This window comes from Crotalus tigris, unplaced genomic scaffold (assembly GCF_016545835.1).
Source record: "Crotalus tigris isolate CLP2741 ecotype Arizona unplaced genomic scaffold, ASM1654583v1 scf7180000018825.4774228, whole genome shotgun sequence".
In the NCBI taxonomy this organism is placed as follows: domain Eukaryota; kingdom Metazoa; phylum Chordata; class Lepidosauria; order Squamata; family Viperidae; genus Crotalus; species Crotalus tigris.
The window spans coordinates 1320293-1347198 of NW_024097215.1; the positions used below are offsets into that span (position 1 = coordinate 1320293).

General features: G+C 37.1%; 1 protein-coding gene across 4 annotated transcripts in view; it reads right to left on the minus strand.

The window, feature by feature from the left end:
* UNC5D (unc-5 netrin receptor D) overlaps window positions 1-26906 on the minus strand; it is a 290263-nt gene that overhangs the window by 124789 nt on the left and 138568 nt on the right. For all 4 annotated transcript variants that reach the window (XR_005558313.1, XM_039356590.1, XM_039356591.1 and 1 more), the window contains exons 2-3: window positions 11747-11965; window positions 1391-1534 (exon numbers count right to left, since the gene is read on the minus strand). Coding sequence is in view for 3 of the 4 variants with exons in the window: in XM_039356590.1 (XP_039212524.1) it covers window positions 1391-1534; window positions 11747-11965 (363 nt within the window). In the remaining variant the exon portion in view is untranslated. The remainder of the gene's footprint in view (window positions 1-1390; window positions 1535-11746; window positions 11966-26906) is intronic.

A 26906-nucleotide genomic window follows, 5' to 3' on the forward strand; every position in this document is an offset into this window, starting at 1 on the left:
GGAGATTATAATCTATAAACTGGAAACTACAAGTGAACAAATCTATGGATCGAACATCTATGCACTACTATGACATACAGTAAAATAGCAATAATTCTAGAATCTATACAACCAATAAATTTATGAACCCTAAAATTATGAAGCAGTATAAAATGTATTTAATTAATGTAAATTAAAATAACCTAAACCTAACTGTAATCCTAACTCTACAATAATATCCAATCTGGTTAAACAAATAACTATACCACATTATAACTACATTGAAAAGTTTACATCAATAGATTAGGTGCTAACTTCAAAATATACATATAGAGAATATATATCCCAATTCGTTCTTATAGGATATCCATGTCAAGCATATTTTATACATTTATTCACAAAATTTGGCTACCTTATAAGTAATGGCATTGTTCACAAATAATAAATGGGTGTAGAAGTGGTTTATATAGCCTTATGATTAAAGGGCGAATGAATATCCTGAAATGTCTGCAATAGCCTGAATTATTGCTAATGGAGCAATAATAAAGCATGATGGAGGAGGAGGAGGAGGAGGAGGAGGAGGAGGAGGAGGAGGAGGAGGAGGAGGACATAGGTTGAGGACCCCTGCTTTAAGATATAAGATAAAAAGGTAGATTTTCCTCTATCTACTTTGGAAACGTTTTAACTCTGGTAATAGACACAGAAGGTCAACTGAGGTGGATAGAATCATGCATGCATGGAGAAAACAAACAGGAAGTTTTTTTCTCCCCCTCTCAAAACAACAGGTCATCGTTTGAATCTGACAGAAAAAAAGTTTCAGGAAAGATAAAAGCCTTCATCACGCAACAAATCTTTGGAATCCATTAAACAAGACAAAGTCATTTCTGCTGTCTTGGATAAGTTTCAAAGAGGTTAGATTGGGGTGGGCTCTGGTTCGTGGGCACCTGGTTGACCACTGTGAGAAACCAAATGCTATAGATAGATGTTGGCTTGGTCCATCAAGAACTTAGTTTTGCCTGAAAATGCTCTAAAAAGTGCAACCCCAGTATATCCACTATGGATATGCTCTTCTAACTGAAGAACTGAGTTAGAACTAAAGAAGCATCTTGGATGAGAAATGAAACATCTTCAAAGGGGAAAAAAAAAACCAAGAAAGTCCTGTTGCCTTATGAAAAAAATAGATAAATAAATCACCTTTGGGACTCGTATGAAATCCAACACACCCCAGTGGTTCACCATTACGATGCAAACTTTAGTAGAAATCTAACTACTCATCTACATAGGGACACAGACGCACACTCTTTCGACACACAGAAGTGCTACACGTGTATACTCATTCACATTGAGCTGCTATGAGCTGCATAGATTAAGAATGACGCCCATCCATTTCTGGAGAGCAAAAACCACTTACAGGCAATGCGGACTGAAGCCTTCCGGCTTTTGGAAGTTCCCAGGAGACTCCAGGCTACACACTGGCACCAGTAGTCTTCTGGTCCATGAAAATCCTCTACTTGCTGTCTGGTCACATTGATGTATGCTTCCCGAATCATCAAGCCTGAATGCAAAAGATAGAGGAAAAAAATTAGCTGATATGAAATATCTTATTCAGACATAATGCTAAGGTTAGCCAAACCTTTCCTTTTTAATTAAACAATTCCATTTTTAATCAAGGCAAAGCTTTAATGACTTTGACAATACTATAAGGCTCTTAATTAAATCCTCACTGCCAAGTAGGTCAGGAAGCATGAGCTGAAAGCATGCGCCTGCCCAAAAAAAAAAAAAAAAGGGCTTGAAAAACCATGTAGTATCTGCCTTTAAAATCTCTTGCTGGCATTCCCATTCTTCAAAAATGCTGCTTTGTTCAGCTTAAAAAAAAAAAAAAAAGACTCCAAAACATCATACAATACCTAGCCATCTAATGAAATGCAACTGTAACTCAAAGCATATTTCTTCACTAATATCATCCGGATTTGCTTCTAGATGAATGAGAATCATAAAAGTTGGGCTGATTTCAGATTATATGGTTCAGACAGAGCAGAATAACAAGAACTGATTGAGCTGAGTATAATTAAGAACTGCACAAGCAGCATAGTTCAGGGGATGAAGGATACAAAAGAGGCTATCATAGTTATTACAAAAGCATGGTTGCAGTCTTCCATATTAACTGTTGGTTTATGTAATGGGCACACCATCTTTCTAGCTAAATGTTTAAGGCGCTAACAACAGAAACAATCGGAGAAAACCAGAGTAATAAAAATAACTGATAAAGAACAAGGACAAACAGCATAGAAACAATGAAAAAGGTAGGCCTTGAAAAAATAGCTACGGTTTGCCTCAGCAAGTTGCATGAATGAACTTGGAAGCACTTCTTTGAAGCCCTAAAATCATCATAGCGATAGCACTTAAGACTTATATACCACTTCATAATGTTTCACAGCCCTCTCTAAGCCATTTGCAGAGTCAGCCTCTTGCCTCCAACAACCTGGGTCCTCGTTTTATCAACCTCGGAAGGATGGAAAGCTGAGTCAACCTTAAGCTGGTCAGGATCGAACTCCTGGCAGTGGGCAAAATTAGCCTGCAATACTGCATTCTAACCACTCATCATTGTTGAAGTGAGGTTTCACTAATGTGAAATGGAACAGAATCCATTCTGTTGCTTGTGGGGATACCAGGGTGAAATTCTATTAGAGCATCTCTAAGTAGTATTGGGTCTCTGCATGTGTGTCCCCCCTCCAGATAATAAAGACCATTAAATACACTCTTATAGTCTGTTTATTGATTCCTGCCATTCAGTACCACACATCACCAAAACAGCTTCTAGACAATATTTTTAAAATGTGAACCCAGTGAAGATTTTGGCAGATTCTTTGTCTCCAATGCACGGGGCATAATGCAAACACCTACACCTTAAGATGCATGAAGTACAGAGCTAATGTGTCACACTTGGAATTGCGGGTAATAAAGCATACAGCAATTATATGGTTCTGCCCACACCCTGTATATATATTTTAACTTAAAGAAACATTTTGGGGGGGGCGGGGTTGGAAACCAATGCAGGTTCAGATATTGCTGAGTGAATTTAACAGCACATACAACAGATGGAATAGAGCTTTTCAGCAAAAATCATAGCAAGGGGCTATCTAGTTGGTAATTATTAACACGAGAGACATAAAGGGGCTGCAGGTATGCTCCTATTTCCTCTAGGAAATGTTGAGGGACATGCAAATTGTAAACATTCCTAAATTAACAATACTGAACATTAACTGGTTCTATTAAACCTGTAAGAAAGAGGCAAAGCATTTTGTAAGATTGCTCATGTACCTTGCAAAACAACTCGCCTACATCTTATAAGGTAGCTTTCCAAAGAGTGTCTTGTTCATTGGTTAAGCCTGGTTCTCCATCATGTCTATGGCTTGGGGAAATCATTAACGTTTGATGAAGTTGTAGGCAACTACATCTGTGCGTAACCAGACCAGTGTTGCTTTTGCTCAGCATAAGCTCTCTGACTGAAAGCAGAGCTTGCAGAAAGCATGAAAATCAAGCTTGTATAAAACAAGAGGAGACATTCCTTTATAAGAATGCTGAAAGATAAATAAGCACAACATATCAAAACCTCAGGTTCAGGAATGCTTGCTGCTTTGCAAATGTCAGTCCTGTGGACACTTCTGCAAAATCCACATTCAAATGTTCCAGCACTGCTAGGGTAAAACCTTTCTAAATATTTGGCAAAAAAGCATTCAAATCTCTATAGAATGATTTCTCCAGGAGATGTATGACAAGCTGAAGACAAAATGACTGACTTCATATATTGCACTGAACTATATTTATTTGATGGTGACATTTTGATTGTGGCTTTGCATCTGATAGAAGATCAGACACTCTGGTTTTTAAACTACCATGTATGTCTTAACAAGGATGCAACCTCTATTAACTCTACCAAGCAAGACTTGCTCCTGATTGAAGAAATATGGCTTATGAACCAAGCCAAAAGTTGTTTCTGATGAGTTGAGATAAAGGGATTTGAACCATGATAGCATGGGGTACACACATACTTTCATCCCTGATCCAGCCACAATTCTTTGTATGGAAAGCAAAGAATAAGCTGGTGCACTTCATCTATAAATGCCTTCAAGACAAACATGATGCTGGAGAGGCATCTTCCATCACATCTGAAGACAACATACTTGCAAGGGAAGCACAAGAAAACCCATACAGACAATTGCTGTCTTTTGCTTCTGCTGCTTCTCTGCATTTATTGTTTGAGATGCCTCTTTCCTGTATCCAAATGGTAGCCCAAGCCCTTTTTGTCTCATCCCTGTCTTTCATCAGTTGTACCTTCAAATGGTGATTCAATAACTCCATTCCATTTCATTAAAGTCAGAAGCAGATCAACAGAAACCAGTATATACACCTTGGATAGCATATTTATGTAGCTGTGATGATATATATAGTTCCATCTATGTTCAAACACAAAGCAAATTCTGCTTTGTTCTAACACTAATGATGTTACCTAGTTAGGTAATGAAATGTCTGCAAGAAAACAACCAAGCTCAGAGAGCATCAAGGACCCTGAGTTCAAATCTGAGCCTCAAATATTCTTTTCTATGAATTTGGATTTCTTAACTGAAAAAAGACCTTCCTTCCTTCCTTCCTTCCTTCCTTCCTTCCTTCCTTCCTTCCTTCCTTCCTTCCTTCCTTCCTTCCTTCCTTCTTTCCCTTACCTACCTACATTTTTTTAATTCCTCTGTAAGCTCCAAGATCCAACTCATGCTTTGTGTCTGAGGTCAAAAAGAATGTCATTGATGCTTCTCTTATTTAAGCAACACATAAAAATGAACACTATCATACATTGCAGCGAGTTGAATATCAAAGATTTTTTTGTGTGCTATAACTACCTTCTTCACAACTGAATCAGTCTGTCACATTTGATTATTACAATTTATCATGGTTCCTAAAATGTCTAGACGAGCAAGATTAGAAATATTTTTGAGCTCATATTGCTCGGCAATAAACTGCAGTACATAAAGAAGCACAATGAGAATTATAAATTATAAACAAAATTATAAATTCAGCCGTAGGCTAACTAGCTGTGCAAATTCTCAGCAAAAATAACACTGTTTAGCCTCATCCATTTTACTTCCCGCTCATTCACTTCATGAAAGATCGCGCTCAATAAAAAAAGTTATCTATCTCTATGTTATAGATGATTTAAACCATGTCAACATTTATTAGCATTTGCCAATTTCCATATAAAATACCTGTAATGCTGTCAAAACTACAACATTGTGTAGGATTTTAGTACTCTAACTGAAAAATGGTATCAGAGGGAGAAATTAAAATGATGTTTCATTCTATGAAGGAAAGGTGCAAAGGAAACCAATGTATTAATTTAGTAGAGAAAGATGACTTCTCAGAGAAGGTACAAGTAGCATCGAACATATTTTTTTATAAACTATGAAAGACTAGAGAAACCAGAGATTCTTCTTTCTTATGCTGAAAACCACTCCGTTTATAGCTGACTTTGTGTATCTCCAAACACCTCAATGGCTAATTATGCAAACACAACAGTCACTGGACCTTGATCTTATCCAGAAAGGCAATTATGTTTGCTTTTTAAATGGATATAGAATTCTGGCAAGAACAGCTCTAGGTAGAAACTACGGTATTGGCATTGCATTTGTAAGCTTCACTTTGACCATCATTTAGCTGGAAAAACCAATAAAAGAGAATAAAGATCTCTTACTCTATGTAGCACCAAGCCTGGATCAGCCACACATCTTTAAGAAATTTTGTGACAATTAGAACAATTAATCAGTGGAACGACTTGCCTATAGAAGTTGTGGGTGCTCCAACATTGGAAGCTTTTAAGAAGAGAATAGTCAGCCACTTTTCTGGAAGGATATAGAATCTTCTGCTTGAGCAGTGGGCTGAACTAGAAGACTTCCAAAGTTCCTTCTGATTCTGTTAATCTGTTATTTGCATATCTTATCCAGAGCATTTTTGTTCCTTCTCCAACTCCCAAAAGTGTCATTTATCAAAACAGACAAATACCAGAAGAATCCCTGCCATGTCTGCTACAAAAAAAAAAAAAAAAACCTGCAAAAATTGCAGTCACCAAATATTGAATACATTGATTATGGCTGGATGCAAAACACTGTATATGCAGGGAAAAAAATAGTTTAATAGGACATATGGATTTGCTTGCCTTCTTAAGGAGAGCATATGGAGAGAAAGATTTTTGGTCATCAGCAAAGAGCAAAGAGATGGCCAAGAATTTGGAGAGATTGTATAACAAGAGCAACATAGTACAAGAATGTGTTCTTGTTGTTTTCTCATAATATGCTTCATCACTATTCCAAAAGCAAATAAGGAGTTTGTTTGTTTTTTTAAATGCAACATTCATACCAGCAATTGAAACAGAAATTCTAGATATAAATTAGTGCAAGCAGATCTGTCAGCTGCAGTTTTATTCAATTTCTCATGTTCATGATAGTAAATTCATTTCAGTCTGTCTCCATGTGTTGGCAAATTCATCAGAAGAAAAACATTTACATGAAATATTTATCTGGGTTTCTTCTGAGATAGGCTGTTTGGTACAATTATTCTTAGGTTGTATAACCTAAAAAATCATCATATCTATCATCTATCTATCTATCTATCTATCTATCTATCTATCTATCTATCTATCTATCTATCTACCTATCTCCATCTACCTATCTACCTATCCAGAGTGGTGAGTTATACACAATTTAATGTGTTTCTTAACTGCAGTTTTGTGTGCATTAGAAATTATTAAGAATTTTTGCATGCCAAAAAAGTATAGGGGTTTTTTTTTGGCATGCAAGCACATTCCAGTTGAACATGATCATTTTGGGGGTAATTTGCTAATTTGGGAGTAAATGTTCTGGATACCATATGAATACTCTGATCAAATGCCACCAACAGTAGCCATTCTAGCTGACAGCTTGTTTCAGGAAATTATATGAATGTAGGAAATGTGAATTAAACTGTTCATTTTACATGAGTCAAAGACATTTGTCTCCTGGAGTTAATTCTCACAAGTAAACTATCTAGTGGACTTGAACATCTTGCTTCAAGAATGATCATAATTGCTCTCTGGAATTGTTCTGTCCTGGAGAAACCTAACCCTAACCCTAACTTCAACCCTAATCCGTAGGTTTGCTTTATGTTTATTCTTCCCTTCTTCTCCAACACTCAGTGTGCAGCTTCTACTCTACCTTCTTACTATCCCTTGAGATGCTATACTTACTTCTTACTATCCCTTGAGATAGGTTTAAGCTGAAAATAGGAGAATGGCTGTTTAAGTTCATTGTGACAAGAATCATGGATGAACATGATTGAAACTGAAGAATGAGCCCGCTGAAGACACATATTAGCTGGGTTCACCCTTCACATAATTATTATTTTTTTGTTTGGTTCAGGATCATCTGTCAACCCATCCACTGAAGTATATAAGCTCTTGTTTATTGCTTGGTGTGATGCCTGAATCCATCAAAATACACTTAGTTAATAAGCTCTACTTTTAAAAATGTGACATAAAGAGGTCATCCTCTCTCTCTTCAATTCTCCCTCCATAAACATTTTAATAAAACAAAACCAGTGAAGACAGGCACAGTTAAAGGTTGGGCTATTTTCAAGAGAAAACATTTTGCTATTTCTTTCAATTACAGGTCTCTTCTGCCTTGAATAAAGGCAATTGCATGACTAGTATTCCTCATCAATTTAAGAATCAATGCATTACAAATGGAAAACTAGCACTGTTCTCTGATACCTTATGTAAATCCAATTCACGGGAGTTGCCCAGCCATTTAAATTATTGTGCAAATTATAACCATCATCCTTCGTCATCAGCATAGCCTTAAAGAATATGAAATTTTTATTGTTTCTCGAACTGCTATGCTAATAAGTGTTCTGTACTGCTGGGTGCTTTAGCAACAGACAAACTTATGCTGGAAGAGGATGAATAACTGCCCAGCATGTGCTTAAACATAACAGCGCCACACCGAGCTTCATCATTTGTCAGCTTTATTTGTTTAAATGAGAAAAATGCTGACAGCAGTTATTGCTATAATCTTTTTATTTATCAGACAAGGAAACTTTACTTACTCTTAGCAGGTCTCATACCATTGAGAAAATAGAAATTGGAATAGTTTATAGCCAATTTGAAGCACACTCATTTAAAATAGGTTTAAGAGTTTCAATATATTTTAAACCCTTAACAAATACTCTTTTAATCATTGGAAACATTCAGATCAAGAGGCAAAAAACTCAAGATCTCAAGGAGCAATAGACAAAAATGAGCTGATGCTCTTTGATCAGACGTGGCCACCATAATGTATCATAGTTTGGTGAGGTAAGAATGAGCCACACATATAGGTAGATGCAGTGCTTTTTTTGTTAAAAAAAAAAGGTGCCGGAACTCACACACGTCATACAACCTGCCTTGTCTACCCTACAAGGTTCCATCTAAAAAAGGTGCTGGAACTCCATTCTGGGTGTTCTATGACAAAAAAAAAAAGCCCTGGGTAGATGTCTAGGTAAATGTTTTCGAGTGAAGGATGTCATTGTTGTTGTGAGTTATATTTCAACATTGTGGGATCTGATTGTTTTTGAAAAATATTGAAGAATATTGGATATGTTGAGTATGGAGAATGGCCAGGAGAATTACAGTATATTGAGAGAAAGTACTATTAGTCCATCTATCAAAAACTCTTTCCAAAAGTTAAGGGCCATTTTTTACGGCATGTCATGTGATGTTATGCTATGCTATCAAAGCTAATTGTCAAACAAATAAGACACTGAATTCATTCTTTCAAAAGTTTTCTACTAAAAGAAAAAGTCACACTGATCTAACAGATAAAGAAAGGCAGCACTCACAATGAAAGCAATGTATGTATTAATGTCCAGAAATGAAACTGAGAAGAAAACTGTAGGAGAATTGACTAATTTTGCCAATATTACAGTACATAGAAAAGGTCAACATCAGGGCTTAGATAAACATTTTGCACAGCTACCTTTCTTTTCTTTTTTCTTTTTTTTAAAATAGATGTTCAAAGCCAAACTACCTGGACAAATTAACATTCTGAGAAGTCTGACTGTATATGGCATCTATGCAGGGATCATCCTGCTGAGAAAAGTGTTAATGTGATTGCTTTACTGAGATATTCTTACATGCCCAGACTGCAATAAGCAACATTTACTGGGCTAGTACAAAGCAATTGGCAAGGAGGCTAGAAGTAAATGTGAATTGAATTGCAAGTTGGGTATGTGCCAAAGCCAATCACATCACTCTTCCAACTTGCAACAAACCTGATGCAAATCCATTCTCAGCAAACTAATTAAAAGGTGAGCACCTGCTTTCTTAAGCATCAGATTTATGCCAATACAATGACGGAGACAGAGCAGATACTGTATCCAGAGTTCAGAAGAAAGAGGGATTGTCAATGAAGTATTCCAGATTTTTTAAAACAAAATGGTTTTCATTTACCCCTATTACGTTTTCTCAGCCTAGTGATCACTGCAACATTCTCTCCTAATATATGAGGCACATCTTCTATTATAGCTCCCACAAAAGATAAGAATCAAAAGGTTTATTACATGTAAGCAATTTTTTTTTCTCAAGTTTCACAACCTTGAGTTCAACTAGTAATTCTAAAGCTATCCGTTACTTGAAACAAGAAGCATTTCACCTGAACAGAAATTTATCTGTGTGTGTCAAACACACACACACATACAAACCTTTTGCATAGTTCTAAGAGCACATTTGCCTTTCTGTGCTCATTGTCACCAGAAATACCAGACAGTTGTGCATATAGTCAAAGCAAGAATATACAGTATTTGCAGCATTGACAGTTACTACTTTGGTAATAAATTTTCTGCAAGAAAACAACCAAGCTCAGAGAGCACCAAGGACCCTCATTTCAATCCTGAACTCCAAATATTCTCTTCTATCAATTTTTACCACCAAACTCTGCAACACCTTTTCCCTTTGAATTCTCCTCCAAAATGGTCCAAAATATACCCTACCAGAGGCATAGAAAAATTCATCATTGGTGATCCCAACGCAACTTGTGTCTCAATATCATGAAATAAAAATGAAAAAGAGCATCAAACAGTTCATGACACAAAAGGAACTACACAGCCTCAGTTACTAGAACAAGTGAGTTTAATAGATCTGTTTCAAAGATTAGATGCCCGTGAGCTGAAATAGTTGTACTGGTAATTTAAATGTGGATAATTAAAGAACAGTGCCTTGGTCCTTTTGTTTTGAAAGTCATGATTAAATGAATATTTTTCCATGTTCTTTACCAGGATTGTTTCATATACAATCTATAACAGTCTTACTTTGAAAGCAAACTTTGAAACCCCACAACCAGCAACACAATCAGTAGCAACTGTGTTGCACATGACTAACACCTAATAATATGTGACACTCTCTAAAGGTACCTGCTTCCCTCATTTCACCTCACCGGCTTTACAAAATGCCTTATTTCCAAGATGCAGAGTTGCTTAGCAATCTTGGAAGCTGAGGTAGAAGAGTGGGGGAGTCATCGTGACACAGAATTTGAAAGTGTAAGTTAACTCTACCATTAAATTGATTTGTGATACTTATCAAGATGTTTCTAAATAAGCAGGGATATATAGATTTTGCTGGAAGATAACAAACACGTGTTGCATTTGTCAGGGTTTCCCACCCACCCATCTAGCTCACTGACTTAAAATCCCTCTCTTGGCAGGTATTTTATTTATTTTTACTAGAAAATTATGTCTCTTCATTTATTTAACTTATATCACACCTTTATTATTTTTACAAATATCTCAAGTCCAACAAGTTTCTTCCTCTTATTCTCCCAACAACAAACCTGTGAAGTGAGTTGGGCGGAGAGAGAAAGTCTGGCTCAAGATCAGCCCGCTTTCATGCCTAGGGCAGGACTAGAACTCACAGTCACCTGGGATTGGCCACAAGTCACCCAGCGGGTTTTTTGCCTAAGGTAGGAGTAAAACTCAGTGTCCCTGATTATTGATCCAAAGTCACCCAATTGGTTTTCATGGCTAAGGCAGACTTGAACTCAGTCTCCTGCTTTCTAGCCTGATACCTTAAGCATTGGACTAAACTGGCTCTCTGTGTAACTTCATAATGGCCCAATGCCTTGGAGAAAATGAGATGTTGATACAGCATCTCCCCTAGCTAACATGGGACATAAAGCAAATAAACAAGCCATGATATTCACTAAGGTTCAAGAATATTATCTAAAGCAGGGGTCTTCAAACTTGGCCCTTTTATGACTTGTGGACTTCAACTCCCAGAATTCCACAGCCAGACATGCTGGCTGAGGAATTCTGGGAGGTGAAGTCCACAAGTCATGAAAGGGCCAAGTTTGAAGACCCCTGATCTAAAAGTCACCCATTTTTTTTTACCATTTATCTGCAATTCTAATACACTTGTAAGTTAATGAGTATAGGGCTGAAGTCTCCAACATAGATACCTTTGTGATGCAGAGTCCACACTTCTTGATAGTTGCCAGAGCCCTGGCCCTATCATATATTTTATAAAAAAATAAATCTGAAAGCAACTGAAAAAAAATGCATCAATCCTTTGTGCTCAGTTATGTCCCTTGGGCAGCCATTTTGTGAATGGGCAAGCTCTTGCTTTGACAGCCATTTTAACTTGCTTTCAAAATTCCAAATGTATGGATGGATTGGGTAAAGGCTGGCAAACCCTAGCATAGGGTTATTTATCACTTACCTGTGATTTTGTCCATGCTCTCCTCCGAGACATGCTCATTTTGATGAACCCACTCCCCGTTGCATTTAAAGAAGATCTGCATCGCTGGCATGGCTCTGCAGCGTAGCACAATTGGATTGCTTTTAATTATATATGCATCATCAGGTTCTTGCATGAAATGGGGAAGCGTCCCAGGAGCAGATGGGACAGATTCTGGGAGGGTTTCACTGGTGTCAGTTCCTGTAAAAACAAAAAAAGAGGATGTCATACCATATAAAGATCTTCCATCAATCCCAACTAAAGGCAATGAGTATCTTCTAGATATCGGTACTCTTAAGGAATTGAGCACTTCCATCATGTTCTGATAGAGCATCAAACAATGATTTCCAAATCGCAATAGCTTGTTCAAACAGTACATGCCATTTCCCAAATCCAAAGCAATAAAATTATGCTTAGCATAGCATGTGAACTCAACATATCTATCAAAAACATATTAGGGCTTGCCTTATGGATCTCCTTAAGTTGCTGGGGAAAAACATGAAAAGGTATATTAATGCTTACTTATGCAGCCCACATAGAGAGAGAGAAAAAAATGAAATATAATATAACCATATAATCAGAAAACACTGGAAAGTCTAAACAGGTCATCTGCCTCAACGTCTGGTGAGGTGGACACCAAAGCAGCAGAAAATGTTTTTCTTCCATTTTAATTTTTCAATATTGACTCCTAGTTCAATTTACTTGGTGATTTGTATTTACCCTGAGTTTAAAAAGAATTGAATTTCACTTCATATATAGTAATACAGTCTACCTTAAAATAGATAGGTTTTGTTACAATTGTTATGTGAGTTTGACTTCCACTGCTCGCATCAATTTTCTGCAAGGCAGAGTTCACAAATAAAAACTTGATTTTTGTTCAAAATTTATGGCCAACAGTGCATTCACTATCTGCTTTTCCTTGGAAATACCAGTTGTTGTTTAGTCCAACAACTTTTCAGAGAATAATGTTTTTGTTATGACTAAATTCCCTTTCTTGCTCTTAGGGATGTCCTACAGCACATTTTATACAATAACATGGTGTTCAGTTTTATAGAGCCATATAAATGGTTGAAAGCCACCAGATCAAAGTGCATCAAACAATAACAATTGGAATGTACTGCTTTGCTAAGGGAATGTCTAGTGCTTTCGACAGTCTTTTTAAAGACTTTATAAAATTCAGCTTAAAAAAATCTGGTGCCAACTTAAAATGTGTCTTCCTTAGAGCTACTGATTTGGGCAAGGCCAATTTATGCCAGGTAAATCTTTCTTTACAAACATGCAAACGAACAAAAACCCAAAACAAAACAAAAAAATCCCTTCCTATATTTAAGAAGGGAGGAAGACAAGAGAGGAAATAAAGACAATATTTTTTCCAATATTTGGTTTTAATTTTATCATTTGTTTTCATAAAGATGTGCTGTTTCTGCTTTCTCCATCACAATGTCAAAAAAGCAATTCAAGTGGGTTGGCTGTCATCACTGCAAACACATAAAAAGAATTCAAAGGCATGTTTTAATCCAATTGAATGAAAGCCAAGAGAAACAAATGCAAGATATTTTTTTTCTTCTTTTGCATAGCACTACGTGCCTACACCTAGCCATACAATATGAACACTTTGAAAATTAATGGCCCCACAATGTTTTGGGAGGAAAGGCTGGAATCACATCTGACCCAAAATTAAAGCTACAAGAAGCCTCCTCAACCCTTCCACTCTCAAATAAGTGTTTGTGTTAACAGTTTTATTTTAGTGATCCACTGAATAATGCTGTTTTCCTAAGATAGAAATGGTCAAATTGGGTGACCATCACTTTCTTATATGGGTGGAATGAGACAGTTTATTCCTTTTTGTAAAATATTCTTATTTGAGGAATGTGGGATTTTTCCCCCCTTGATTCTTTTTTCCTTCATCAATCTTTGGAAGTCTTAGGAACACAAAGGAGGTACAAACTAGGATCAGTGATGTTGGTAATACTAGTAGCCATTCCTGTTCTAAGAGAAGGATAAGTACAGTTGGCACCACCAGATGTTTCTCAACTTCTGTTACCACGTTAAGTGGGAAGCCATGATGGGAGCTGACATCCAGTATTATCTAGAGGATCAAGCAAGAAATTTTATCTATATAATCAGGTGTGGTTGGAGTTTCTTAAGGTAAAATACTCACAAAACAGAATTGATCTAACCAGACCTGTTGGGTCTCTAATGGAGACAGGTTACCCAGATCAACCATCTGGATAAACAAATGCTAGATTTCTATGATAAATTCATGGTCCCACCTCTTTACAGGCTCCTTCATTAATGAAACCTGGTTGTTCTTTCAAACCAAGGAAGCTGGACAATTGTAGTGGCCAGTTTGGCTGGGAGAGTAGCCATATTTTTATTACTGTTAATGTTTTTAATCACAATTCCCAGTTCCATAGTAATGTTTCTAGTTACTGTTTTCTTTGTATGTTATATATTGGGGGGCTACTTTTAGAACCAGTAGATTGGAGCAGCCTATAAATAAGCTGATAAAGTAAGGAAGCAAGTATAACTGAGAAATGAGGAAATGATGGAAAGTTTGAGGTGATTTCAACTCCTTTTTAACTCCTACTGATTATCTGGACTAGTTCCTGCAGTTTTCTGGGCAAGATTTCAGAGTAGCTTGCCACTGCCTCTTTTCTTAGGCTGAGAGAAAGCAACTGGCTGACTTTGTGCCTAAGGTAAGAGTAGAACTCACACTGTCCTAGTATCTAAGAGGATACTTTAACCACAACATCAAATTGTCTCTCACAAGCAAGCAAGCAAGTAAAATAATTGAAAAATGGGAATGTAGCACATTGCAAAACAATCTCACTTTTCAGTATCATCTTCATTCTAAAAGAAAGTCTTCAGGCCTTTATGTATATCTTAACAACAACAATAAGAAGAACAGTAGCTTGGTGCTTCGTTTAGAAGACAATGGTGAGCTACAGAACCGTGATGGCACGGGGGTTTGAATGCAGTTTTGCAGGCTAATTCATCTCACTGCCAGCAGTTTGATCCTCATCAGATCAAGGTTGACTCATCCTTCCAGCCTTCTGAGGTTGGTAAAATGAGGACCTAGATTGCTGGGGGCAATAGGCTGATTCTGTAAACTGCTTAGAGGGTGTTGTAAATTATGCAGAGGTACATACTGTAAGTCTAAGTGCTATTGCTATTGCTACAAGATAAAAAGCATCCTGGATGATATGAAGAAATATTAAGAAATAGCAAGAGCTATTCTAGATGTAGTGGCAGAGAGCAGTTATATCAGTATCAGATTTGTGATTACCCCCACCAACACTTGGCAATTATTTGGCACACTCAAAATTCCAAGCATGCTTATGAGCCCTAAAACATGAGGTGGTCCGTTCCATCATATTAAGCCAGATTCACTGAGCTGTCCATGGTACTGAATCACAATTCTGCCATTAAACCAGGAGTCCCTGTTATGTCAACCTTTCCCTGAAAGTCTTCATCAGCCCTTGAATAGGTCCAACTGGTTCTGTAAAGTCCATTTATCCTTGGCATTTGGGTTCAAAGCTCAATACCATCATTAGATATAAAATGAAATCATTTTTTTTTTAAAAAAAAGTTCCTGCAGCTTAAAGACAGTATAACTCCCTGGCTGACCAAGCTAAAATCAGTGTCCAAAAGCTTCTAAATAAGACTTTCCAAGGGACATCCACCTGCCTTTTTTAAAAATCTGATGCACAGTTGGAGCCTCCATTTTCCCCTCTTTTCACAATAATTTTTATGAACAGATGACAGAAAAATATGGCAAAAATAAAAAAATCCCACCTACCCCCTCTGAAGCCCACAAGAGTTTATTTGCTGTAAGATTATAAAAATAATGTTGTGTGAGAAAGAATATTAGTAAAAATGCACATATAATCATTATTCAGATAAGAAAAGGGAACCAGATGGGTCTTATCTACAGGTCTTAATTAGGACACCTGATCCCCTATCCCCTTTTGCATTTTCTCTCTGAAATTACTTAAGATGTTGATGGAAGGGAGAGATTTGATGTCATCGCAAATCCCTGAAACCTTTGTACCTTTAATACACAGATTTACTAAAGCCTTCAGGGATATGGTATTTAGCAAAGATTGACAATAACGGAAACAGCTAGGGTGGTCAGCAAAGGAACATGCATGCTGATTTGTTTTTCAGCTTATAAAGACGGCAAGGAATTATAACAGATGGAGGGGAAGCAGAGAAGGTGAACACTTCATATTTTGCAGCCTGAGAAGATAACAGTCACATGATTTTAGCATGTGGTTTCGTTCTCTAACATTATCCAACACCTTTCTTTAATCAATCTGGTTTGTCAAACTCATTGCTGCATTTTGTTGTTGTTGTTAGTTGCAAAGTCATGTCCGACCCATCACGACCTCATGGACAATGTTCCTCCAGGCCTTCCTGTCCTCTACCCTCTTCTGGAGTTCATTTAAACTCATGCTTACTGCTTCAGTGACTCCTTCCAGCCACCTCATTCTCTGTCATCCCCTTCTTCTATTGCCCTCCATCTTTCCCAGCATTAGGCTCTTCTCCAGTGAGTCCTTCCTTCTCATTAGGTGGCCACAGTACTTGAGTTTCAACTTCAGGATCTGGCTTTTAAAGAACAGTCAAGGTTGATCTCCTCTAGGACTGACCAGTTTGATCGCCTTGCAGTCCATTCTTTGGCGCTCAGCCTTTCTTATGGTCCAACTTTCACAGCCATACATTGCAACTGGGAAGAGTGATCCAGCTATAGGTAGCCCTCAACACACAACCGCAATTTATGTTGCTAAGTGAGAAATGTGTTAAGTGAGTTTTGTCCCATTTTACAATCTTTCTTGCCACAGTTGTTAAGCGAATCACTGCAGTTGTTAAATTAGTAACACGTTTGTTAACTGAATCTGGCTTCCCCATTCACTTTGCTTGTCAGAAGGTCGCAAAAGGTGATCACATGACCCTGGGACACTGCAACCGTCATAAAAACGAATCAGTTGCCAAGCATCCAAATGTAAATTACGTGACCATGGGGATGCTTCAATGGTCATAAGTGTGAAAAATGGTCATAAGTCACTTTTTTCAGTGCCGTTATAACTTTGAACTTTAAATGGTTGTTCACACTTTGAACTGTTATTAAGTTGAGGATTACTCATACTATCTGAGTGGGAGGAGCAGGTAATACAGACACACACAGACACATACACACACAGAGAGAGAGAGAGATAACCAAAGCTTAAAGGGTTTGTTTCAGTATTGTCACAAGTAAAATGGTGGAGAGCAGGGGAATGGCTTGCTTTATGACATTCCACCTCCTATAAAGGGTGAATGAGGGAAAAAATAATTGTTAAAAGTCCTTGTCCTTTTCCCTGGAAGCAACAACTACAAATGTATTTGAAGAAATTTCAGCCTGGCACCATTTACAATCAAAAAGGGAATATCGTGGTCAAAAGCAGATTGACGCTGTCCTCTGGCAAATATATCACAGCCAGCTGACAGGCCTTTGGGTCACAGGATTTCTTTGATGCACAAAGAAACCGACAAGTGTCATGAAAAGGGCAGAGAAAAGAAAATACAGTAAAATGTGTTTTAATTCATCTACCCAGACATTGCAAGGTGGTTTAAACGTTCAGCTTGTTCCAGAGGCAGAATAAAGCATTCTGAGACTGCTGCTGCCTCTTCTCTTAGATGCCAGAGGAGATACTGATTTCATTTCATTTTGATGCTGCTCCAAATTATAATTGGGTTGCCAAGATAGTAACCTTACAAGTGTGATACAGTAAGACGATGTCAAAAAAAAAAGAAAAGAAATTTCATTTGAAAAAAAAATGTCATTGCGATTGAAACAGACATGATTTTCTGATATCAGCTTGTAGCAAACAATATCGCTGCAAGTGTAGAAAGACAACTGTTCAAAGTCAAGGCCTGAAAGAAGATACACAGTGTTAACACGCTGCTCTTTGTGACAGTGCAAGGAGCAGACAACATCTCAACAATGTCAAAGGGAGACTGATGTGCATGGCACTGCAAATTTCAAAATTTCAAAGCATGTCACTGGAATCTACAACAGCTGATCCATAATGACTTGTTAAGGGGGTTATAGCATCTTGCTGCCAAGAGTGAAAATTTTGCAAAAAGAAATCTCATATACCAGTGATGACAAATCTTTTAGAGACTGAGTGCCCAAACTGCAACCCAAAACCCACTTATGCATTGTCGAGTGTCGGGTGGGTGTGGCCCATTGGCTGGGTGTGGCCAATCGGGTGGGTGTGGCCCATTGGGTGGGCATGGCTGCGGTGGTAACAGCAGACTGGGTGGGACTAAAAAGTTCAATCAATTCCAACTTTGCGAGATCTTTTTTCCTCGCAAGTTGAAATTGAATGATTGAACCTTTTTTTTTTTTGCGCACAGCGGCCGAGGCCTAAAGCGAAAAGGTTTTATAAAACCCAGCTGAAGGCCTAGGACTGGGGCGATGGTGCGCGTGCCCACAGAGAGGGCTCTGAGTGCCGCCTCTGGCACCCATGCCATAGGTTCGCCACCATCATATACTATTGCATCCAGAAATGATCGGTTCTAAAAGTATGGCTGGTACATTGCTTTTCTTCTGGGTTTTAATGAATACAGATAGTCCTCAACTTAAAACAGTTCATTTAGTGGCCATTCAAAGTACAACAGCACTGAAAAAAAGTGACTGATCACTGTTTTTCACACTTATGACTATTGCAGCATCCCTATTGCAGCATCCCCATTGCAGCATCCCCATTGCAGCATCCCCATAAGCAACTGGCTCATATTTATGACATTTTCAGTATCTCAAGATCATGTGATCCCCTTGTGGCCTTCTGATGAGCAAAATCAACAGGGAATTGACAACCGTGTTACTAATTTAATAACTGCAGTGATTCACTCAGCAACTGTGGCAGAAAAGGTTGTAAAATGGGGCGAAAGTCACTTAACAAATTTCTCACTTAGCCACATCAATTTTGGGCTCGGTTGTGGCTCTAAGTTGAGGACTACTTGTAACGCATTTCCACAGGGATCGCTCTCACAGATCCCTTTCTCCCTTTGCTGATTGAAGACATGGAAATGAAATATCAGCCCAGATAACTGATGTCCAGGGTAACGTGAATAATTAATAAATGCATTTAATCAATATATCTAAAATTCACTATTGCTGATGCTAGTCCCTTAAATATTGAAATTCTACAATGGTTTCACTTCAGTACAAAAGCTACCAAAATGTACCACACTTTGTAAAGCCACAGTCTTCGGAGAGAACCTTTAATATCTTGTTCTGGACCTTTTTTTGATTGAAGATGTAGTCATACATCTGCAGAATCACCTTAGGAAGATAACGCAGGCTGGATTACTGGCTTATCAGAGTCCATACGTCTTCTTAAGGCTTCAACTACCTACACAACCTGGCTGGAAACACAGCTCTTGTGAGAGGTTAGCCAGACTGTATATGTTTGCTCTCCAAGATCTTGATCAATCCTGAACTTATTAAAACTCAGACAATTTTTATTACCTAATTCAGCAGATAGAGCTCAAATCTCAAACATAATACAGGTCTATTCTGCAGAGTTAAAAGGACATGTGGCAATCCTGCATGGGTCAGAAATACCTATGTATGACTATGTAGGAATGTAGAAAATGTGAATTAAACTAAGTTCATTTCACATGAGTTAAAGACATTCATCTCCTGGAGTTAATTCTCACAAGTAAACTATCTAGTGGACTTGAACATCTTGCTTCAAGAATGATCATAATTGCTCTCTGGAATTGTTCTATCCTGGAGAAACCTAACCCTAACCCTAACCCTAGCCCTAACCAACTCTAACCCTAATCCTAATCCTATAGAGATTCTCAGTCATCCAAGTCATGGTTGTCCCAAAGGTGCTTTTTCAAGAAGTAATTGGACTTTCTTTGTTCTTCTTTGGAGACATTTCGCTTCTCATCCAAGAAGCTTCTTCAGTTCTGACTGAAGAACTGAAAAGTCAGAACTGAAGCAGCTTCTTGGATGAGAAGCGAAACACATTCAACAAAATGTCCAGTTGCACCTTTGGGTCTAAGCCTGAGTAGACTTGAAAGAAGAGACCCCAGACCTTGTGGTAGTGAATAAATAATTTAGAACTGCATCATGGATGACATAGAAGAATTACCTATGGTAATTCATTTCTTTTACCTATCAAGATCTCAGAAGCTATCACTCTTCCAAATACTTGAAAAGCTTCCAATCTAATTCATGCACTGTATATATGATTCTGTTGTACTTAACTACCTACAGCACTTGAAAAAACTTAGCATGGGTTGGAAACATCGCCACACATTTCCGTCAAATCTAAGAAACCTGAAATCAGATTCAGCTTTTTGTCTTGGACCCATCTATTCATGCTTGGCATTATTCTTAGCAAGCCATTCAAAGATCAAATGCCACCATCATTAGAGACCAACATCCCACAGTATATTTATATCATATCTCACTCTACAATTTTGCAGACACTAATTGCAACAGACTATGTGTATTTTTGCATGAATGTTCTCTCTCCCATACGCAAACACAGTAAACAGTTCTGCCCAAAAAATAGCTACAATATTTAAAAACCAGGAAGAAAGTTCACTTTCCACATTTCAATGGAAAGACATCTTAAATCATTTATGACCATGTTCAGATAAGAAATATCATCAATATTTATAATTAGTCAGTTTGAAATACAAAGGCTTACCGCCTACAACATTCAACTGCCTTGTGAAACATTTATGAATTTGCCAGCTATTTTTTTTTCCATCTAAAGGAATTTCAGACTTTCAAGATAGCCATGGGTCAGATGTGCTTGGCTGCTTCCATCTTTGAGCAGCTTAATTCCTTCAAATCACAAATTCACCCATCGGTTCACATAGTCAACAGCATGACACCTTCTCACTGTGGGTTTGCTGAAGTCTGCATCTGCACATCACAGAGCCTGGATTATGTTATATACCCTAAGTTATTGCTAATACATTGTGCAAGAACAACCAATTGTTGCATATTTTAAAAAAACTACAGTTAGGAAACCGTGGTGTAGGACAAAGAGGCCAAAGGCACATATTCATACATGCAAGGAAACAACACTGAATCCAAATTATAGCTAACAAAAACAGTTTTCAAAACCATGATTTATTCTACTAATTATGACAGTAATTTACAAATCATACTTTATGCAAGATTACATCAATTTGGCCATCTGTAAAAGAATGCCAAGGTGAATTTGGAAGACAGGAAATAGGAAGGAAACTGAAATGGCAACTCGGTCCTGAGAAATTGGAAAGCGTGAGAAAGAAACTCAAAATAGCCCTACCTTGATTCTGCTTGCTACAGGACCGAGCAGAGAGAAACTTTGATTTCTGTTATCATGCCCTACTACAATAAAGTAACATTCCTAGCACCCTGTTTCTGATCTGATCTACTTCAAAATTTGAGAACATTGTTTTACATTCTGGTTTTACTTCTGTTTCCAGGTCATTACATTGCATTTTCTCCGCATGCAGTAAATAGTTTATTTATTAATTTGGAGGAAAAAGATACAACTTAGCTAGTGATCAGGGATTCTACCTGGGTATAGATTGCAAAAACAATTTCCTTTATCTTGCTCTTCCTTCTGAATCTAAACAACAGGCATTCAGAGGCAGTCTGATGCTAAATCTGAAGTTACCATAAAATCGTTATGAATAACAGCCATTACAGATCTAAAAGTTTCATGTGCACCTGTGCAACCTAATCATTGATATATCAAAAGCAATGGTTTCATCAAACCCTCTCCTACATCCTATGGATACTTGCAATACATCTGTCCTAATCCTTCTCATCAGACAGTTGGGCGACAGGTGTAAAATTGTTCTGCCACCAAAAGAAAACAAAATCCATTTTCTCTGGCAATTTTCTGCAAGGACACCCCCTCCCCCCCATGAATGTGCAGTAAGTTGTAGAAATAAATCTGAAATATCACCCAGAGACAGCCTGTGCCAAATAGCCAACAGGAAATTTGTTTTCGGCTGATCAGAATGCCAGTGGGTGAAACCTCTTAATGTGCATTTAGGCAAGGACCGCGGTGTTACACCAAGTGTTCCTTTAGGAAAGGAATGAATAGGGAATGTATAAGTACACCTTCTTGGAATGAAGAAAGAAAGAATTGCATGTTGTGTTTCTAAATCCCTCACTATATATTCATTTTGCGCTTTGTGCAGAGAACCTCGGTAGTGGATGTTATCAAATCCATTTTACAGATGGGTAAGCAGCCAATAGAAAGAAAATGCATAAGGGAGTATAAGCAGATCTGAAAGCACAGGAAAAGAACCAATTTAGTTTTACACTGCAACTATTACACTGTCCAGTGTGAATCAGTTTTGCTGCGAAGATAACTTAACCTAGCCAGTAATAAAAAGTTGTATGTACTGTATATGTGTGGGAGTCACCACATCGTCTCCCCTAATTTTTTCCTACTTGATATCATTATCAAAAAACCACACTAAGTACACTTCCTACCCCACTTCCTACCTACCCATATTTTTAGATTTCATCAGTATTATACATGCATACATTAATCAATCCTTTTTCCTTTACTAGAGAAAATCTCTCTTTGTTAGGGACACTAAATCTTTCAGAGAGAGAAAGAAAGATAAGGGAGAATGATGAGCATCAAGAAATGCCAAGAAATGGCTCCTTTTAATTTTGGTTGTTTGAACAAACCATAATATCATGGTTTGAACAAACCAAAAATCATGGTATATTCAAAAGCTTAGATAATCCTACCTTCACTTATTTGAACCAAGTCTTATTTTTATCCTAACCCCAAAATCTCTCCCCATTATTACGTCTTTTTGAAATGAAGATGTAGTGGAAATGATATACACAATTAATAATTCAAACTATCCTATGACTTAATAGGATAAGTGGATTTATGTGATATTCATGTGTCATTTGGAATGGAAGGAGTAGGATGAGAAAAAAAAAATAGAGAAAGGGAAGGTTTTTCCAAGCACCTGATACTGTCCAGATGAATTCTAGATTCATTCTAAATTCTACCTATTTTTTTTAAGTCAAGTTTTATTGGTTTTTTAATTTTTAAAACAAAGTACTCAAGACACACCGTGGTGTTAGGGTGGTCAAACATCCGCAAACAAAACATATATACATAATTCAGTCAATACATCAAATATTCCCTCTCTTTTTCCCTTAAGTACCATATTTTATTTAAAATAATCCAATTCTAGCTTAAATTTATTCAACCTAAACCTGTTTTTAAAGCTTTATAAATTTACGCTACCATAATCAAAATAACTTTAAGTACAAAAATTATCAGTTCGGGTATCCCTTCCAAATATATTCTAATTCCTTAATTTTATCATAGATCTTATTTATTTCTTCCTTCTTCCACTAATATCCCTTATTTAAAATAAAATATTAATCTATCCTATATGTATCAATAAATTCTACCTATTTTTAAGGTTTAGAAGGCTATGCAAAGACACAGAATCATGTTAAAAAGCCTAAAAGCAACTGTACTGGACTGAGATCACACCATCACCCAGGTTTTCCATTCTGGTGTTGTCCAGATGGATTGTACCATACCTTCCACAATTTCAATTCTATCTTCTGAAAGGGTCTATATTGGAAAATTCTAACAACCTGCCCTCTATTTTTTTTATTCTTTTAATAGTACCATGGTGGCACAGTAGTTAGAATGCAGTATTGGAGGCTAACTATGCATTCCCACCATCAGGAGTTCGATCCTGACAAGGTTGACTCAGCCTTTCATCCTTCTGAGGTCGGTAAAAGGAGGACCCAAATTATTGGGGTAATATGCTGAGTTTGTAAACCACTTAGAGAGGGGTATAAAACACCATGAAGCTGTATATGTCTAAGTGCTATTGCTATTAATCTGTGCCTCCGTCCATAACTTTTTAGCATATGAAGATCTACCACTGTTATTCTCTGCAGTACTTTGGAATTTAATGAGATATTTCCGAACACCAAGGTCTGACAATTTTATTATTTTATACATTCACAGTATCTGTCACCGAGCACAATCAATCTCAGAACATAATATGCAATAAAGAATGCATTTTTAAAGAAATATGTCAAGGTATTGATTTAACAGCTAACCAGCTTATGTAATGTAAGATGTAATGATGGGAATGACTCAGCAGGGTCTGTGTCTCTTTAAGAGCCTTTGTATAAAGCAGGGGTGTCAAACTCGCAATGTCACATGACTTTTTCCCCATTGCCGGAGCTGGGGTGCGTGTGGTTTTGGCATGACGCATCTGACCTATGGGCTGGCAGTTTGACACCCCTGTTATAAAAGGAAGGCTTTGCTGATGTGTTCTCTTCTCTTCTGTTTCCTGCTGTAATTATGGTTTGTTGGATCCTGCTGTATTAGAACGTGTGTGTGTGTGTGTATTGTTCCTGATGTATGATATTGTAGGTAGTGTAAGATAAATCAGCATTTAATATAACAATAAAAAGAGCCATAAAACAGCAAATAAAGCAACCATAATATCAAAACAGCCAACCCAAGAGAAAGTTCTGGAACGTAAATTGCAAGTTGGGCTATGGAGCAAAAACCACCATATTAAAACCAACAGCCAAACAAATAAGTCTGGTCTCAAAGTTAACATTTTATATGTTATTCCAAGGTACATAGATCTTGGATCCCTTTTTAGGTCAAAAATAAGAAGAGAAGGATTAAAAAAAAATAACCAAGTAGCATGATAAAGCCAACAGAACATCTTTGACCAATTACATAATTTGGAAATTTAAAAAAAACTGAACAATTAGCTAATAATTAGCTATTCATAGGTAAGCATCAGGAAAAAGCAACAAAGTTTTAGAAGTTTTAAAAAATCTCTGTGAGTAAGGAAACCTGCTCTGCAGAAGAAAAACTAGGCAAAATAATGAAGTTTTCTCTGTATGCTGGCTTACCCATGTTTATAAATATTTCCAAAAGGCATAGAAATGTCTGAAGAAAGAAGAAAATCTTTTGATCTATTCTGCATGAATACTAGCTTGTCCTTCTAGAATAAGCAATGGGCTTACAATGCCCATGTAATGCCATTAATTAAGTCACACAATATTTTTGGTTCAAATTTTAATACAAATTTAACCAATCTACAGTTTCTGAACCCATATCAGAAATGAAACACCATTACATGTAGTCCTCGACTTAGCACCACAACTGAGCCCAAAATTTATGTTGCTAAGTGAGAAATTTGTTAAGTGAGTTTTGCCCCATTTTACAACTTTTCTTGTCACATTTGTTAACTGAATTACCACAGTTGTTAAATTAGTAACACTGTTGTTAAGTGAATCTGGCTTCCCCATTGACTTTGCTTGTCAGAAGATCACAAAAAGGGATTGCATGCCCCCGGGACATTGCGACCGTCATAAATATGAGTTAGTTGTCAAACATCTGAATATAAACTGAATGACCATGCAATGGTCGTAAGCGTGAAAAATAGTCATAAGTCACTTTTTTCAATGCTGTTGTAGCTTTGAATGGTCACTAAGTTGAGGACTATCTACATTCATTAACATCCAAACTTTTTCAAATCTTGAGATATAGTAAAGGATAGAATGAATGCAAACACTAGAAAAGAAACGAATTAGAACTCAATTTGCTCTTGCCTATTCAATAGGTTCAAGTTTTTAACTTTAATTCTTCCGGGTCTACAATATCAGCCACTATAAAGCAAAAGTAGGTGCCCCAAGGATCTTTTGGACTCTTTCCCAAATTCTAATTGTTGGTCATGTTAGCTGGGATTGTTTGGATTTGAAATTCAAAAATATTTAGGGTGTATTGGGTTACCTACTCTTAGGACAGATAATACTATTGTCTAGTAAGTTATATTAAACTTCAGATCCTCTTTACTGGGATTATTGAAACAACCCACTTTCATAAATAACTATTTGATGATAGCTTCTTCTCATTAATCATTATTAGAACTAATCTGATTTTGATATAAGCAGTTGCTGGAAAAAAATAGACACTCTCTGATTGGTAGAGTGGAAATTTGTCATGTTCTATCTGAGTTTACCCACAAGCAGATGATAAGGGAAGGGGTGGGTCCAACATTAGTTCATATAATATATTGCTAAACCACAAATTGGCATTAAATACTTGTAATTATGATTTAACACTTATATTCAGCATTTCTTCACAGCACTTAGATGGTTAAATAGGAGACTGTGAAGGATGAAATTTTGGCAGCTACATGCCCCTGAGATTCAACTTGCCTTTAGATTAAAGGGGAAAGGTGTTACTTGTCAAGTGGGTTAGATAGAGAAATGAAACTTCTTCAATTCAGCTGAAGATCATGAGAACCTGAAGCCTTGTCAAGGACACCAAAACAGGTGTGGATTTGAAGCAGATGGTTCCCATTACAAAGTGAACTTGTTAATATGGATTACATAAGACATTGGCAATTTGGCTGGGAAAATGATTGTTTAAATCTATGAATTGGTGTTGGAATCTCAGAGTAAGTTTTACTTCAACATAACCATGCAATGTATTCAATAAACAGTAAGCTTTTCGAAAAGGGAATGAACCTGAAGTTTTATTTGGATTCTCAAACTGGATGTTGACAGGGACTTCCTCATCTTACCACCACTATAAGCTAGTTTGGGGGTTAAAAACAATGTTTGGCCCAAAGGCATCTTGGGAACTTCAATGATCAAGCAGGGCTTGACCCTGGAACTCCATAGTTCCTTTCTATTATCTTAGCCATCACAAAGAAAATCTCCTTCTTGGGTCTCTAGGAAAATCAAGTAGCCACAAAGCTTCTTTTATGGAGTGTAGAAATGGCCCACTTTGTGTACCCTGTGTTTCTGTTGCCACATTTAAATATTTCACTGATGTTTACTGTTGTACTCCCTTCAGCATTTTTGTGTGAAATTTACACTTTGGGGAAATTAAGAGAACCATTTTGCATAAACCCAATTTATAATAGTTGCATCAGGGCAGAGAGTTTATCTCCACCAATGAGGATTAATATGATCTTTAGAAAACACTAGTGGCCTTCTCTCGCCTGACGAGATAAATGTGTTATCCTATTGTAATCCCACACGTATTCTAAATCTGTGTCTTACTTATGCATATTTATAAAAATGATATATTGC